Raw genomic sequence first — 18,161 nt, 5'->3', positions numbered from 1 at the left:
TCTCCGGCAACTGAGTTAGGAAGGACGCCTGTATTTTCTGTAGTGACGGTGTATTGATACAACAATTAATAACTTCACCAAGCGCAAAAGGATATTCAATGCCTGTGTTTTTGCTTTACCTATCTACCAATAAGTACAATTGGAAAACCTCCCTGGTCTTTGTGGTTGAATCTGAGATAGTTACAGATAATTGTATGTGTGGAGTACAGAGATGAGGTAGTTCTTTAAAAATCACGTTAAACACTATTATTGCACACAGAGTGAGTCCATGCAACTTATTATGGGACTTAAGCAAATGTTTACTCCTGAATGGATTTAGGCTTGCCATAACAAAGGGGTTAAAAACTTTTCATATTCAATATATTTGTAAAAACTTCTAAAAATAATTACATTTTGACATCACGGGATATTGTGTGTAGGCCAGTGACACAAAATCTAAAATGAGTCCATTTTAAATTTAGGCTGTAACCAAACAAAATGAGTCAATGGGTGTGGATACTTTCTCTAGGCACGGTACAAGGATACTGTCTCCATCTAGTGGCGGAATTAAGACCTTCAACAAACAGCTTTGCAATATTCAACTTGTCCCTGGGGAGAGCAGGAACAAAGACTTGCCCAGTCTTTCAGTGTAAATCTCTAAGATTAATCCACTACTGGACTGTACAATATATGTCCATTATTCATTAAATTCTTCAAACTCTGTCAAATTGGATGTTGATCATTGCCAGACAACCATCTAAGTCTTCACATAGATTTAAGTCAAAACTGGAACTCGGCAACTCCGGTACATTCACTGTCTTCTTGGTAAACAACTCCAGTGTAGATTTGGCCTTGTGTCTTAGGCTTTTGTCCTGTTGAAAGGTGACTTAATCTCCCAGTGTCTGTGGAAAGCAGACTGAACGAGGTTTCCTTCAAGGATTTTTTATGTGATTAGCTTCATTATGTTTCTTTTTTATCCTCAAAAACTCCCAGTCCTTAACGATTACAAGAGTACCCATAAAATATTACAGCAACCACTATGCATGAAAATATGTAGAGTGGTACTCAGTTATGTGCTGTATTGATTTTCCCCAAACATACAGTCCATTCGGAAAGTGTTCAGACCTCTTGACTTTTTCTATATTTTGTTATGTTACAGCCTTATCCTAAAATGGATTAAATAAAACATTTTCCTCATCAATCTACACACAATACCCCATATTTCCAAAGAAATTGTTTTTTATTTAGAATTTTGTTGCACATATTTAGACCCTTTGCTATGAGCCTAAAAATTTGAGCTCAGGTGCATCCTGTTTCCACTGATCATCCTTGAGATGTTTCTACAACTTGAGTGGTCCACCTGTGGTAAATTAAATTGATTGGACATGATTTGAAAAAGGCACACACCTGTCTATATAAGGTCCCACAGTAGACAATGCATGTCAGAGCAAAAACCCAGCCAATTGTCCGATATAGGATTGTGTCGAGGCACAGATCTAGAGAAGGATACCAAACAATGTCTGCAGCATTGAAGGCCCCCAAGAACACAGTGGCATCCATCATTATAAATGGCCACCCTGCCAGACTGAGTAATCTGGGGAGAAGAGCCTTGGTCAGGTAGGTGACCAAGATCCCGATGGTCACTCTGACAGAGCTCTAGAGTTCATCTGTGGAGTTGGGAGAATCTTCCAGAAGGACAACCATCTCAGCAGCACTCCACCAATCAGGCCTTTGTGGCCTCCTCAGTAAAAGGCACATGATAGAATATTTGGAAGTTGCCAAAAGGCACCAAAGGACTCTCAGACCATGAGAAACAACATTCTCTGGTCTGATGAAACCAAGATTGAACAGTTTGGCCTAAATGCCAAGCCTTACGTCTAGAGGAAACCTGGCACCATCTCTACGGTGAAGCACGGCGGTGGCAGCATCATGCTGTGGGGATGTTTTTCAGTGGCACGGACTGTGAGACTAGTCAGGATTGAGGGGAAGATGAACAGAGAAAAGTACATGCTCTGGCAAACCAACAACCAACAAAAGAAGCACAACAGAAACCTGAAAACACCAACTGAGTGAGTCATGTTTAGTCTGAAACTACTTGTAAAGCCAAGAAAAAATTACAATGATATATTTTACTTTATAAGGACTGAATGCTAAGGCTACCAAACTTGCTAAGACAGAACAGATCCGGCTACAACTTCAATTAGCACTGAGGTGTGAAGTGAGAGAAGTCAAAGCCCTTAAGCCTAATAATGGCAGGAGAGTTTCACAGCCTCCCCCACCCGAATGCAGAGGCATTTGAAGCCCCCTCTGTGCAGAGGTCTTAACAATACAGTACCCCTTTGATTAATCTATTTTATGAACTGAAATGCAGCCAGGACACTTCAATTGTAAATGACCTCAATAAGAAAGAACAGTGTTGCTTTGATCACCTCAGAAGATATCCTCCTTGCAATCTCCAAAATAAAACAGCCACAGGACAACTTTTTTTGGACGTTGTAAAGGACCATTTCCCTAAACTGAAGAGAAAAGAAATGGTGGACAGAGACTTGCTAGCTACATTAGCCATGTCCTCACGGAATCTGCCTCCCAACAAAAGCATCTCCCAAGCGGGTGTGACACCTTCTCCCGTTGCCTGCTGCTTGGATTCCACCTGGCAATCTGTTCAACGTCCGCCATGGCCCGTCTCCCCCTGTCTGGTACAGGTACCCCCGCCACACACACTCACCGCAGACTTTGGACTGATCAGAATTTTAGGTAGGCTAATTAATTTGTGAAGCGTATTATGTGATCTTACTCAAACACTTTAATTAACTAGTATAGGCCCACTATTTAAGTATTTCAATCGCATACTTTTATAGCCTACTGGACTCAGAGCTACTCTCTCAAGTTATCTTGTTGGGGCGAGTGACTCTGAACTTACAATGGCTAACCCCAAGTCGTTATATATTTTTTATTCTGTTTAATACTATTTGCTTCATGACTCCTGTGCGCTTTGTTAACTATGAACTTGCTTGTTTACCCAACCATGGGACAAGCTGTTTGTTCCCACACTCGGGATTCTGACTCTATTGGATTACACAGACTCTTGGCCTCCCATCCTATTCTAACCACCTCTCACCATCTTTGAATTCATGTTACCCGATGAAATTTCTGTACAATATGATCTTATTGCCATCTGATGCACATTCAAATTTCATAGACAATTAACACTCCCTGTCCTCTGCCGTGCCCTGATTGTATTACTGCTTATGATATCTGGAAATGTTTATGTACACCCTGGACCATCTACTGTTGCTAGCCCCAATTAAGAAAGTGTTTTGAACACTGAAGTTAACCTTTCTGGTTATAACCTTTTTCGGCAAGACAGATCTTCCAAAGGTGGTGGAGTGGCAATTTTGACCAAGGAACACCTTCAGTGCTCAGTTGTCTAAACAAAGTCTGTCCCCAAACAATTTGATTTTACAGCCTGTGCTCATAATGGCTGCTCAGTGAAATTACCTGTCCTGATTTGTTATAGACACTTGCTAAAAAAACATTAAAGAGCAAGCCTTCCTGCATGACCTGGCCTCTGTAAATTGGTATAGAATCAGCTTGATTCCCTCTGTCGGAGAGGGGAAAAAAACAGGCCGGTTCGACCATGATCTGGCAGAGTTACTCCACCTCAATAATTCCATTTGGTGAAAGGTTCGGCACACGCATACTCAGGCTAACTGGCTCTCGTTCAGGCAGATGAGAAATAAGTGCACTCAGGCTATCCGGAAGGCCAAAGTTAGTTACTTTAATAGTTCTGTCTATGTGGGTCTAACAACCAAGAATTTCTGGAAAATGGTTAAAGACCTAAAGAATAAACCCTCCTCACAGCTGCCCATGTCCCTTAATGTTTATGTGGTTGTTTCTGACAAGGAGCACATGGCTGAGCTCTTTAACAACCACTTCATTAAGTCAATATTCCTATTTGACTCAGCCATGCATCATTGCCTGTCCAACATTTCCTTATCTCCCATCCCTTCTAATGCGACTAGTCCCGACGCCCATCCCTCTTTTCCCCTGCCCAGCTACGAACTTTCTCCCTGCAGGGAGTCACTGAGTCTGAGGTGCTAAAGGAGCTCCTTAAACTTGACCCAAAAGAAACATCTGGGTCAGATGGTTTAGATCCTTTATCTTCTTTAAGGTTGCAGCCCCATCATTTAACCTGCCTCTCCTCTCTGGAGAGGTTCCCATTGCTTGGAAGGCAGCCTTTAAATAAAGGGGGATTTTTTTCTTAACCGACTTGCCTAGTTAAATATTTGTATGAGATAAATAATTGTTAATTTGACAGTGCGCCTTGCGGGTTTATACCGTTCTCATTTACATTTTACTTTGTAAAAAGAAGCTGTTACAGGATTGCTGTCTTTATTGTAACTGTTACTAATCACATTTATTGTAAGAGACACCAGAACATGCTAAGTGTTGCTGTAGGCGTTTAGAACAATGCAAAACATATCTTTGACTCCTTGACTATCCAAGTTGATGAGCGGGAAAGAAACAATGCCAGTCTGCCTGCACAGCCGGCCCATTGAAACTACACAAACTATCCCGAAACTAATTTCACACAATAGGAGTTATCCTACTGACAAGATTAAATTGACAATCTGTTGAGTGACAATACTAGGTCTATCAGTTGTCAAATTGTACAGTAAGAGATGGGCGCATCTTGTAATTGAGAGATGCAGGGTAAGAGGCATCACTTTATCAAATAGTCCGTCAGAGGATAAACATGCAGGAAAAACATTTTTATTTATATATAGTATCAGAAAGAGCATACTCTGCAGTTTCTATGACACTTACCTTTGTCAAATAACTCAAAATTAAAGTAGGTGCAGCTTTATTTCCAAATGTCACTTTTTCCAAGAATATCTGTGATGTCCATGCATTCAGCACATGACCACTCGTGTGGCAGCATTGCTTCTTGCTACTAAGCAAAAACTAGCAACATAATACATTTAAAATTAAAATGTTATTCTGTCAATGGATGAATATGTGTTAGAAACTAGACAGAAATTGATCATGGCGCACGTGACTTCAATGAACTCAATGATAAGGAGGGTGAAGAGGGTGATTTAATTTGATTGATCTGAATGACGAGGGTGAAGAGGATGATTAGAACAGTGTAATGATTACGAAGAATTGTGGCCGGTCTAATTATTTTATTATGAAAGGCTGGAAATGGTATATAAATCTGAGATCCAAATCTGACACTGGATACAACATACAATGTTTGCAGTTCACAATGGTAAGCCGAACCAAACGAATAGACTCATTGACAGCATTGCAAATGCTGCAGAATTTAGAGGAATTGGAGTCGGATGCAGGATTGGATATTGAGCTTGAAATCGACGTTGCTGATGAAGAGTCTTCATCTGATTCTGATTCAGATCGGTTCTGATTCTGACTTCGAGCCTCTGCGTCCAATGCTTGAGCTTTGCCGCAGAACAGAGCTGACAGATGGTGATCCCAACTGCCACGGTGAGACAGGAGTCTGGGAGGGATGGCACGGTTTGGGTAGAAAATAATGAAGTTTATGTGACATGCAGACGTTGCAGCACATCAGAGATTGTACTGTTGCTCATGCGCACAGAAAAGGAAATTGTATGTGGGACATGTCTATGGATAAACTCAAAGAATTTATTGCACTCTTGTATGTCTGATAGGCATACGGCGGAAAAAGCATCGATGTGGAGTCAATTTGGTCTGATAGGTATTTTTTCAGAGAGACGATGCCATTCAACCGCTTCAGAGAGACTATGCGACAGGTGCACATGAAACAACGGCCGTGAAAACTGTGTGCAGTGCAACTGAATTGTTTGTGGGGCTTGCTCACACAAACCCCTGAAGCTGTGTGCTGACTGTGGTCCTGAAGCATAAAAAGAAGACCAGATTGATTCATGCAGATCAAGGAATGTGTGGATGCTTGCATCTTTATCACTGGGGGCACAAAGCAAGCAAATTATATTGGATCAGCTGGGTTTTGATTGGGAAGGTGATTGACAAGGTTTGTTTCTGGGTGGCCATGGACCTCTTCTCCATGGCCCTCTACTCCTGGTCACCAGGCTCTGCCACGAGCCACACCTTCTTAAGTTCAATGGCAGACGGAAGGGAGGGTGGTGCGGCAGGTGCCGCTTCTCATACGAAAGCTGAGAAGGTGTATGCCGACACCAGCTAAGTAACTTATGCAAAGATTTAAAGTGCAATTATGTGTTTTATCTCCAGTACATTGCCATGATTGTCAGTTATGTAACTGCTCTACTGATAATCTCAGTGCGTCCTTGCTGGGATGACACAATCAATCTACTGCCGAAGAATATCAACACCAAAACACATTGGTTCACCGTTCCACGGGAGCGGACAGTACACAGCATACCATAATGTTCTGAATAATGTCCAGGTCTACCTCTCTCCCTATTCCACTGAACCGCTTAAGCGTAACAAACACAAGTCCAACATTTATCGGAAACTGTTAAACTACCTGTTCACTACCCTCCTGCTCTCCGGGGATGTGCAACTCAATCCTGGACCTAACATCACCGAGCCAGGGATACTCACCCGAGTGGAAAGCAGTGGATGACCTCGTCCACTGATTGTCGCCGCTGTGGAACTGGGTGAGTGCTATGGTCCCATGGTTTCTCTCGACTCACCCAGCTCCAGGATGGAATTTGACTCTTCAAACATACCCAAGTCGCTATATGCAATCCCTGACTCTGCTTCTGGTACGCAAGTTGTTTTAATTAGTTCCCCGCATCTAGTGCAGGCGGGAGGGATTGTTAATTGTGCTACCGAACTGCCCCTAATCAAAACAGCCTAAACCCAGCCATCAGAAAACACAGAAAAGTTTAACTTTTTTCAATGTGTCAATCACTCGAGTGTCATCTGGGACCCACGAGCTAAGCCCAACGGTCTACTAGCGTCATTCCAAAAAGTGATCAAATTCAACATCTTCTCGGACTCTAACCTTGACTTCCTCTGCCTCCATATGGCTCCATAAAAACTCTCCATATGCTGCTTTGATTGTGCCTGGCTACAATGTTTTCAGGAGAGACAGGATTGAAGGAAGAGGGGGTCTGATGATTTACATTAAAGAACATATCCGATGTAAACAAATTGAGTGGTCATGTGATAATAAACTAGAATGTATTGGCCTGAACGTTACACTCCATGTCTTTTACCCTTATTGGAATGTATAGACAACCGTCCACCCAAAGTGTGTTTTTATATCAGTTTAACAACATGCTTAGGGAATGTGATTTTGGGAAAGAGGACATCTTAATGGGAGTCTTGTAGGAAAACCCTCAAACGGATCACTAATACCTTTGACCTTACACAGCTAGTTAAAGGGCCAACCAGGGTGACTTGTTGCTCTAAAACACTGATTGATTTGGTGTTCAGTAATAAACCAGAGAGAGTGACTAAATTATTTAATATTGTTACTGGGCTATCTGATCATAATCTGACACTTATAGCCAGAAAGCTTTCTAAGAGCAAGTTTAACCTCTCTACTGTTAGAAAGCTGGATCAACTAAGAATACCTAACCGGACCCAGCGCGTGTGCGAGCGTCGCAAAATACATTTAGAAATCCATGTTATTCAATTATTGCATCCACACTGCTCGTGCGTGCGCCAACGAGCGTCTGCGTTGCCATGGGCTAAAATAGAAGTCCTTTCTATTTCTGACGCAGATTGCGCTACATGTCTTGCCTCTCCCCTCTCCTCACTGGTTTATAGAAGCAGGTAAGACAAAATGTTTTGCCGGTTGTCATGGTAATACCATGAAAGTGTAGATGCCAATCACCATATAAATTCAAAGATGAAAAAGCCTGGAAGGACGAGAGATGACTAGGAACGATTCGGTTGACCGTTTTATGTGTGGATTAATTGTCGGAGTAGAGGACCTTGTTATTTTACCTGAAATGCACAACTCAGTGTTTATATCTCAGGACAAATTAGCTAGAAACAACAGGCTAGCTAAATAGGACAAATCAGCTAGCAAGTGCAAGCTAACGAGCTAAATTGCCATACATGATTCATGCTTTTCAACCTGTCCCCAAATGAATGTCATTGGTTCAGAGTTTGTTTTGATATTTAACATGAGTGTTGTGATCGCGTTTGGTGTAGGGGAACAAAATACATTTATGCACGATAGTGCACGTGCGCAGCCGGTTTGGGTTCCATGTAAGAGTGAATTAAATTATTTTGAAAATGCAATTAAGGGAATTAACTGGAATGATCTCTTGTCCTATACAGATGTGGAAGCTGATAGTCAGGTTTTTCTATCCACAATCCAGACTACAATAAATGGTTTCCTAAAGAAAATCAAATCCAATCCTGGCCAAAAGAGCACTCTTCCTTGGCTAAATGGAGAAATCTGGAAATTGATGAAAGAACGAGATTGGCTCTAAAAACAGCCCTAAAATCCAAATCCGAGCATGACGGATGTAGGTTTACCATGTTGAGAAATAAGGTGATGAAAGACAGACAGGCCAAGGCAAACATTTTTATTAACATAATTGGTGAAGCAAAGGGAAATTATAAATTGATCTGGGAGAATCAAAAAAAGTAGGGAAAGACCATAGTAACACCGCAAAAAGACTAGAAATCATGGTGAATAACAAACACAGGATGCAGTCTAAATAGCAATAGCCTTCAATTCCTACTTTATTGACTCTGTCAGGGTACTGACACAGAACCCCTCCACTGGTTTCTTGGGCTCAGTGCTAGTAAATGACGCTCAACCCGTCTTCATTATAAGGGAGGTTTGTGAGTCAAAGGTGAACAAGGTGATTAGCTCAAGAACTCTAAAGCCAAAGACTTGTTTGGACTGGACTTAAAAACTACAAAGAGTCACTCATTGGCCCAATTACTAAGGTCACCAACACATCTATTGGTCCGGGGGTGTTTCCAAGGGTATGGTAGCCGGCCATAATAACAGCTATATTTAAATTGGGTGACCCTGCTGACGTGAGTAACTACAGGCCTCTTAGTGTACTACCTGTGGTGTCGAATGTTCTTGAAAAGTGTGTAGCAGAACAGCTGATTGCCCACCTCAAAAACAGCCCCTTCACATTACACTCCATGCAGTTTGGATTCAGAGCGAAACACTCCACAGAAACGGCCAACTGCTTTCTTCTGGAAATGTGAAGTCCAAGATGGACAAAGGGGACGTTGTTGGGGCTGTGTTTCCGGACCTAAGGAAGGCTTTTGATACTGTTAACCATGAGATTCTCATCACAAAATTGTCCAAGTTCAACTTTTCCCCCGATGCCTTAAGATGGATGAAATCATACCTTGAAGGCAGAACTCAGTATGTCAGAGTGAGCAATGAGCTGTCACCCACTCTTAGCTATGATGTGGGCGTGCCCCAAGGGTTAATACTGTGGCCCCTCCTTTTCAGCCTGTGCATTAATGATCTGCCTTTTGTCTGTACTGGGTCTGCAGTTCAAATGTATGCAGATGATACAGTGATACATGTGCATGCAAAGAGCAAACAACAAGCTGCACAAGAACTCACCACTGTAATGGTCCAAGTTACAAAGTGCCTCAGTAACTCGTGTTTGCATCTCAATGTAAAAAAAACTGTCTGCATGTTCTTTACAAAGAGGGCAACAGGTGCTACTGAGCCAGATGTCTACGTGTCAGGGGAGAAGCTCCAGGTGGTATCTGTTTTTAAGTACCTTGGCATCATACTTGATTCCAACCTCTCTTTTATAAAGCAGGTGAAAAAGGTAATTCAAATAACCATGAAAAAGGTCATTCAAATAACCAAATTCAACCTAGCTCATTTCCGATTTATACAAAATTATTTGACTACAGAGGTAGCAAAACTGTACTTCAAATCTAATTTGTAAGTTGCTCTGTATAAGAGCGTCTGCTAAATGACTTAAATGTAATGTAAATGTAATGACATTCCCCAACTTAACATACTGTTTGACTAGTTGGGCCCAAGCTTGCTGTACAACATTAAAACCCATTCAGTCTGTCTACAAACAGGCTCTCAAAGTGCTTGATAGGAAGCCCAATAGCCATCCTTACTGTTACATCCTCAGAAAGCATGATCTCCTGTGTTGGGAAAATCTTGTGCAATACACAGACGCATGTCTAAATGGCCTGGCTCACTCTCCACTCAGTATTTTTATTAAACAGAAAAACCAAGCATATGGCAGCTGATCCACAAGTTCCGCCATGAGAGGTGACTGTGTAGTTCCCTTAAGGAAAAGCACCTTTAGTAAATCTGCTTTGTGTGAGAGCTTCCCATGTCTGGAATACACTGCCATCAGACACACATAACTGCACCACCTATCACACTTTCACAAAAAAACATGAAGACATGGCTAAAGGTCAATCAGATTTGTGAACATAATCCCTGCCGCTTTCCATGTTGTCTGTAGCTTGTGAGGGGTTGAAACATTTTGTTGCTTTTATGGATTTTGTCTTTTTGCTTTTTGTGCCATGTTGCTCTGTCTGTATGCTACGTCTTGCTTGTCCTATGTTGGTCTGCGTGTGCTCACTGATTTGTCTGTATTGTAATTGTTTTTAATAACCTGCCCAGGGACTGCGTTTGAAAATTAGCCGGGTGGCTAAAACCGGCACTTTTACTGAAACGTTGATTATGTGCACTGTCCCTGTGGTCCTTCTGTAGCTCAGTTGGTAGAGCATGGCGCTTGTAACGCCAGGGTAGTGGGTTCGATTCCTGGGACCACCCATACGTAGAATGTATGCACACATGACTGTAAGTCGCTTTGGATAAAAGCGTCTGCTAAATGGCATATATTTATTATATTATTATTATTATTATTATATTATATTAAAAAGAAATAAACTCAAACTCACAAAGGCAGGCATATGAGGGCACAATACAGTGTCCAATACAATCAACAAATGACTTTTAATATCTTGTCAAGAATATATTTCCACAAATATATCTTTACGCAGTTCATCCTTTACAATTGTTAATGCACTGGTGCTTTTATTTAGGAATAGGGCAAATCATTTAACCTATGCACCTGGCTGGTTATATTATCATCTTTCTTGTTTCTACTTTGTCAAAAGAAGCTTTAACTGGACTTTATTAATTACTAGAAATCGACTACTAATCAAATCTAGAAATAAAAGTTTATCAAATGGATTACACTGAAATGTTTTTAAGAAAATAGCCTACAGGCCTATGCTTTTTCTAAGACTTTGTAGAATAATACAAAACAAATCCTTGACTATCCATACTGAACAATTAAAAAAAAAATTAAAACATGTACAATGTTGGTCCCATGTTTCAAGAACTGAAATAAAAGATCTCAGAAATGTTCCCTATGCACAAAAAGCTTATTTCTCTCAAATTGCATGCAGAAATGTGTTTATATTTCTGTTACTGAGCATTTCTCATTTGCCAAGATAATTCATACACATGACAGGTGTGGAATATCAAGAAGCTGATTAAACAGCATGATCATTACACAGGTGCACATTGTGCTGGGTACAAGGAAATGCAACTCCAAAATGCGCAGTTTTGTTACAACACAATGCGATAGAGTTTTGATGGGAGAGTGCAATTGGAGTACTGACGAGAGGAATGTCCACCAGAGCTGTTGCCAGGTCATTTTATGTTAATTTCTTTACCATAAGCCACTTCCAACGTCATTTTAGACAATTTGGCAGTACGTCCCACCGACCTCACAACCGCAGACCACGTGTAACCACGCCAGCCCAGGACCTCCACATCCAGCTGCTTCACCTGCAGGATCATCTGAGACCAGCCACCCAGACAGCTGATGAAACTGAGGAGTATTTATGTCTGTAATAAAGCCATTTTGTGGGGAAAAACGTATTCTGATTGTCTGGGTCTTATTCCCCAGTCGGTGTGCCTATGCCCTCCAAGGCCCACCCAACGCTGTGCCCCTGCCCAGTCATGTGAAATTCATGGATTAAGGCCAAATGAATTTATTTCAATTGACTGATTTCCTTATATGAACAGTAACTTATTGAAATTATTGCATGTTGCCTTTATATTTTTGTTCAGCATAAACAAATAGCAACTAATATTTCTTCTTGCAATCCTTTATAATAGTTGATGCACTATTCATCAAGCATTGGTGCTTATGTTTGTGCACCTTGAGGGTTGATATGTTACCTCTTATGTAGCAACATTTGAAATTGTGTTTTTTAATTTGGATAAAAGTAGAGACTCAGAGCTAGAAAATTGAACATCATACACTGTAGTTGAAAAACAATGGGAAAGTAATTCTACTTTGAAAGTTGATAAACTTTCAACCACACTTTTGAGAAAATGGTCCTTGAATGTTTTGTTACACCTACTGGAGAGCTCTTCTTTGTCGACACCCATTTAGCATCGTTCACACCCTCTTAAGTCTTAGCCCCACCCATCTCTTTAAGGATTCACGTGAGGCCATTTGCTAAACAGAGTGATTAGTTTAGTAAACAACCAAAGATTTCAAGATTAAAAGTGGATAAAGTAGTAGCCTACAATAAGGTAAAACTTCAGGTAAAAATACACTATCTAGTCCTTGGCCGACATCCTAATCTGATTTTGGTGAAGGTCATGTTGTTCTTCACGTTACCGTCTATCACATCACACTATATCAAATAAAAAAGTTGATTTGTCAAATATACAGGAAACAGGTGTAAACAGTACAGTTAAATTGTTACTTGCATAGTAGCAATATCAAAAAGAGAAAGTGTCCAGATACAAATATTTTATAATTTTTAGATGACGCTTACCTGGCACACTTGTCTAAATTGATAGGTCATGTGAAGGAAATGCTATAACCAACCCCCAGCCACATCTAGCTAAGTGGATGGGTCACTGTTGTCTAGACATGTACACATGTTCATGAAATACAATAGATGGCCGTAATCACCCCCAGACACCAGGCTAATTTGATGGTTCATGTAATCATCTGGGGAAGTGTTTTGTCTAGACATGTAGCTAGCTAGCTAGCTAAACAATGAACCGCCATAATCCCAACTCGTACTACTACCAACCAACACACACATTGTCATAGCTGTAGTATGAATCTGCAGGTAGCTAAAGCTAACCAGCCTGATTCGATGTTAGTTAGCTAGCTATCATTAGGTTATAACTAAGAACGCAAATGTATTTCCGATTCGAATAATATTACTACACAGATCATACACGTAACGTGAGCCAGCAAGCTGACATTCGCTAGCTAGCTACCAGCACACTAACAAAATTAGAAACGTATATTATTGTATACATGGATGAACGCTTCACGGCAGATGAAACATTCAACTTTGTTTTCTTTGGAGCTCCATCTCGTTTGGCCAGCATTGTGTCAAGTCACTCCGGTACACACTGACCGTGGCATGTAAGTAGCAAATCACTTTTCCCAACTGATCTGTCGAAAGCCCCAAAGTTGAGAAAAGTAGCATAACTTTTGTAGTTCTCCATGGCTAATGTTATATATATTTTTTAAATGACATGGTAGAAAGGACTATCAACACATACTGAGCTGCTCACATTATAAACAGAAGCATGATACATAAGCAGGCCAATCCAAACTCATCTCCCGGCATGTCCAGCCCATTCATTATCTCAGCCAATCATGGCTAGCTGGAAGGTTGTTTTTTTCCCCCATTGGCTAAACCAACTAGGCATGTAATTTAACAATTTTATTTGTATTTATGGATGGAATATACATTTGTTATTGAGCCACATGAAAGTTCAAAAGTTCCAGAAGGCATTTCTGCCCAAAAATGCATTTTGATTAAACACATTGTTTACTTTCAAATGCCTCTTCTGTGAAGAAGTAACGTGCGATATGCACCTAGTTTAGCTGAAAAGAGTCACATATGCATCTTATGAATATGGAAAGGAGGCGCCCTGCAAGGTTCTCTAGCGGTTACATTTAGGCTGAAAGGCCAGGGGGTTCTACTGTTAAAGGGTTAAGCCTAGGCCAACTCACCAAACAGATGTTGTGGCCGTAACTCATCACCATGCAGTGTTCAATGTGAGATTGTTAATCCATTTAGAAAATTCCAAACACAGGCAGAATAAACTTCATCGAATGTCTGTACATCGAAAAGAGGACATAATTTGTTTTATAACTGACAAAATTGGATTTCAACTATTAAAGATGAGCATCACACATCACTTTGCAGTGGCAACTGTTTTCATTCTGAAAAATAATCTGTTATACTTTATTCTGTAACTTCTTTTTTACTATAAAATAGGTGTCCTGAATGTAATGTGGGCTCTGGAATTAATATCTTCTTGTCTGCTAAAGTATCAAAACAAGGCTGTCATTGCACAGCCATAGGCTTCTTCAAGCAAGTGCCACTGCTGAGGGAACTGCCTTTTTGAAGATTATGTTCCACAATATAATATAACCAATTGAAATAATAGTTTCAATAATTTCATTTTAAATGGCACTTGCTTTTTTATTGACTGAATATATATGGGGCAATTTACCCCCATCTGTAATGGTTATGATAAATTAGGCATTGTTGCACACTGTTGGCATAGGCCTATAGCTAAATGCGCACATATTTCTTTCCAGTGCAAGCCTTGTGTTCCAATATATATTTTTTTAGTACTCAATACATGTTAATAATATAACCACCTTACTTTAAATGAATGGGCTTAACATGCTAAGATATTTTGTATCTAATGTGCATACAATTGTATAAAAAGTTGTATTCTAATTTAATAAATTGTTACAAACTCTGTTTTGCATAAAGCATGAAGATTTGTTAATAATATGAACAACCTACCTTAAATTATTGGCGTTAAATGATTAATTATTTATTCCGTACTGGCTAATTTGAATAATAAAGGCTCTAATTTGCATAATATAGTATTTAATCATACTTAAATTTTAATCTCGGTGTTCTACATCAGCCCTGAACATTTCATAACAACATATCTTGAGATATTGGACAAAATGTGTTGAATTTAAGAATCCAAACTGGTGATTTGGTGCCATTATTGACTAGGGACTAGCATTGACCTGTCTGCAACCTTTCTGACATTTTCGATAACTTGAAAATAGGATAACATATCTCAGCCATGGTAAATCCTATCCTCATGGAATAACGTGCTGTGTTCCTGATAAGCTTCTCTGTAACATGGAATACAAAGTATAACACCAGAACCACAGTACCTTTTGTCCACCAATACCCTATAATTAAATCTTTTGACATTGTGGGAAGTTAGTTGAATCAAAAGACATTCAAGAGACATTGTAAACATTATTTTGGTTAGCTAGCTAGCTTTCGTTAGCATAACTAGCGAGCTACTTCTGTACAAATGATGCAGGGTTGCCAACTTTTTAAGAACGCTTGGAGTGAGATTTAGCCTAGAAGGGGGTCTGTAACATTTGTAAGCTAATTTCATGCAATTATATGTCTTTTTTACATGGCTTAGGCCTATGACCAGAGTGGGGGGAAAAGCTTTGAATATTAAATGAACACAAAAGATGTTGACGACTTCGTTACTTAGCGACTTTTGAGGGATAAAATGTAAAGTATTCTAATATTTTAAACATATATTCTTCAGGTGTTTTGACACTTCAGACAGTATTCAGACAGTAATGAAATTAGATGGGGAGACAGGCAAAAGGAGAAGCAGTGGAAAGTTCAGTGGGAACGCTCTGCACAGGAAATACTAATGGTTGATGGCAGTGAGTGTGTGGGTAACCAAATTATAGATTGCAGTCTCCTTGTACATAGACTGCTTTCTAGGTAAGGACACAAACATTTAGTAATTTTGGTGAATTATTAAAATTAGTCTGGAAGAAAATCCTGCTTGCGCTCCATTTATTCGTATTTATTTTTTATTTGTACTCCAGGAGGGTTAGCCAGGTGCTGGGCGTTTGAAAATGTTCTTGTTATAACAATTAACTTCTCAATCATACAACCTTCAAAAATGAATATCAATATTCAGGTGGTTTATGCCTAGTAGTTGAAGATCCTTGCCATAATCTTAATCTACATAGACACAATATACGATGTGTTTATGAGCTGTGAGTCCCCTTCCACCATCTCTGCCTAGCATGTGCACAATACTAAAATGGCCTGGAGCATTTAATATCCAATGCTTATTCAAAACTGTACACTAATGGCTGCAAAAATACATAGATTCATACAATTCATTTTCAAAGGTACAAGTAGGCATATTAGATGCTGGCAAAATTGGAATAATAAAATACTAAGTTTGGGGAATAACAGAAGTGTTCTTTGTTAAGAATGAGAATTGTTCCGCTGATCAGACTAAATAAAGTAAATAAATAATCAAATCTCATAAAGACAAGACTACATAAATCTGCCCCTACACCCTAACCAAATAATGTTTATATGTATTGTCCCCTTTTAGAATCAAACTTACACTTTTGGGTTCCCAATCTGTTTGACAAAATTATTTTCATAGTTACAAATCAGGTCACCCTACCAAACTCCCCTGCTTAAAACAGACTGTAGGGCTGTCTGCTGCCTTTTCATGATCACAGCTTAAACACCAATCACCAAACGAGGGGACTAATACGTGTGTTTTAAGTTGACTTTAGGACATGCTGTCAAAAGGCTGCATTCTGCAAAAGGCATGGGAGTAACAGCAACCTCATTTAGTTGACATTGTACATAAAACAGCGCCACCGTTTTTGTTTACAGTTCTATAAACTCAGCGGAGAAGGTTCCCCCCTCCATTCAACTCCACTCTAATCTTGAGGGGGGTTTCTTTAAAACGAGCATCCTATCCCTAACATAACGAGACCAATCAAATGTGCCGTGGTTCACAGTGCTGGGGCAAGACAGGTTACGATAGAGGTTCCGCGGGTATTGTTGCAGACGCAGATGCTTTTTCCAAACGATTTTGAGCACATTTGAAAAGTTAACGCACAAGACAAGACAATCGACTTAAAAACAGCAATTTTCAATGCGTGAGATAGAGGTGTGGCGTGTGATCGCAAGAAAGAGCCTCAAATACGTGTGTCTCAAGGCCAATGCGAGAGAGCTGGCAGCTTGGATGTTTTTGATGTTATGTAAAGAAATGGGAATGTGTATGATTTAACTTCAGGTTAATCTTCCTTCAAAATGGTTGCTCAAAGCTGCACAGAGTGCACACTGCACAGAGCATGTTGTGTGTTGGACTTAAAAGGGTCCGTGCGAAAACACGTTAGCTTAAAAGTGTCCTTGCGGTTAACAAATGGAGATGCGATTAACGCGTTAACTTTGACATCCCTTAATGTAATACTTGTCAGCAGTTACTTCCATGCCTACAAAACATCACATCAATTGTTCTGTAAAGCAATGTTATAAAGACATGGCTTAATGTAAAAACACCTGTAGTATTTTAGTAACTTCTCATAATATCATAACCTTCATGTCAAATTTGGTGAATGTCAATATTTATCAGTGGCCACTGTTACTACATGAAAACATAATACAGATGCGTGTAAAACAAATCAATAACATAAATTATATATTAATAACAACGAGACTAGTGGTCTTGTAAACCCACACAGTCTGCCATGTCTAGACTAGGACCTATAGAACTCACCCCTCACTTTCGTGGGAGACACCTCTGGTTGTTTCCGGGTCACCGGGGGCTGTTGAATGGGGCGTGATGACGTTGGAGTAGTCTGGAGGAAGACGGTAAAACAACATTAAAAAACAAAAACAAAACTACATCCAGATGGGATCCAAAGAGAAAAAAAACAAATAGATATATATAGGTGTGAGCAGCAATGAATGGGGTTCACAGAATGACAGAAAGGACACAAGATCAGTTGCATAACAAAGCAAGCACTCTATCATGTGGACCTTTTATGTGCAATCAGTGAAAGCATTACCATGTTTCTCTCTCATTACCACCAGGATGAAGCAAGGACGCAAGTGAAGTTCAGTCTAGTGCTGTAGGGTGGTTATCTTTGAATGCAGCAGATAAACTTCTAAGGACATATACATAAGGTTTACATACCAAATGTCATGACCCCAATTCCATCAGTTTAGTTCTTATAACCCTAGTGTGATATGGTGCTATCAAATGGTGTAGAATGGCCAAATGCAGCAACGAATCACTCTCAAATGGCTAATTCATTGAGTGCCTTTAGAATGTATTCACACCCATTGATTTTTTCACATTTTGTTGTGTTACAGACTGAATTTAAAATGCATTAAATTGA

The 18,161-nt window shown here is 39.9% G+C and overlaps 1 protein-coding gene across 4 annotated transcripts in view; it reads right to left on the bottom strand.

Moving 5' to 3' along the window:
- Positions 1-18,161, bottom strand: part of LOC124043750 (collagen alpha-1(XVIII) chain-like) — a 190,766-nt gene that overhangs the window by 38,069 nt on the left and 134,536 nt on the right. For all 4 annotated transcript variants that reach the window (XM_046362676.1, XM_046362673.1, XM_046362674.1 and 1 more), the window contains one exon: positions 17,537-17,618. In XM_046362676.1, the coding sequence (XP_046218632.1) occupies positions 17,537-17,618 (82 nt within the window). The remainder of the gene's footprint in view (positions 1-17,536; positions 17,619-18,161) is intronic.

Source organism: Oncorhynchus gorbuscha, linkage group LG09 (assembly GCF_021184085.1).
Source record: "Oncorhynchus gorbuscha isolate QuinsamMale2020 ecotype Even-year linkage group LG09, OgorEven_v1.0, whole genome shotgun sequence".
NCBI lineage: Eukaryota > Metazoa > Chordata > Actinopteri > Salmoniformes > Salmonidae > Oncorhynchus > Oncorhynchus gorbuscha.
This window is presented reverse-complemented; position numbering and strand designations above follow the sequence as displayed.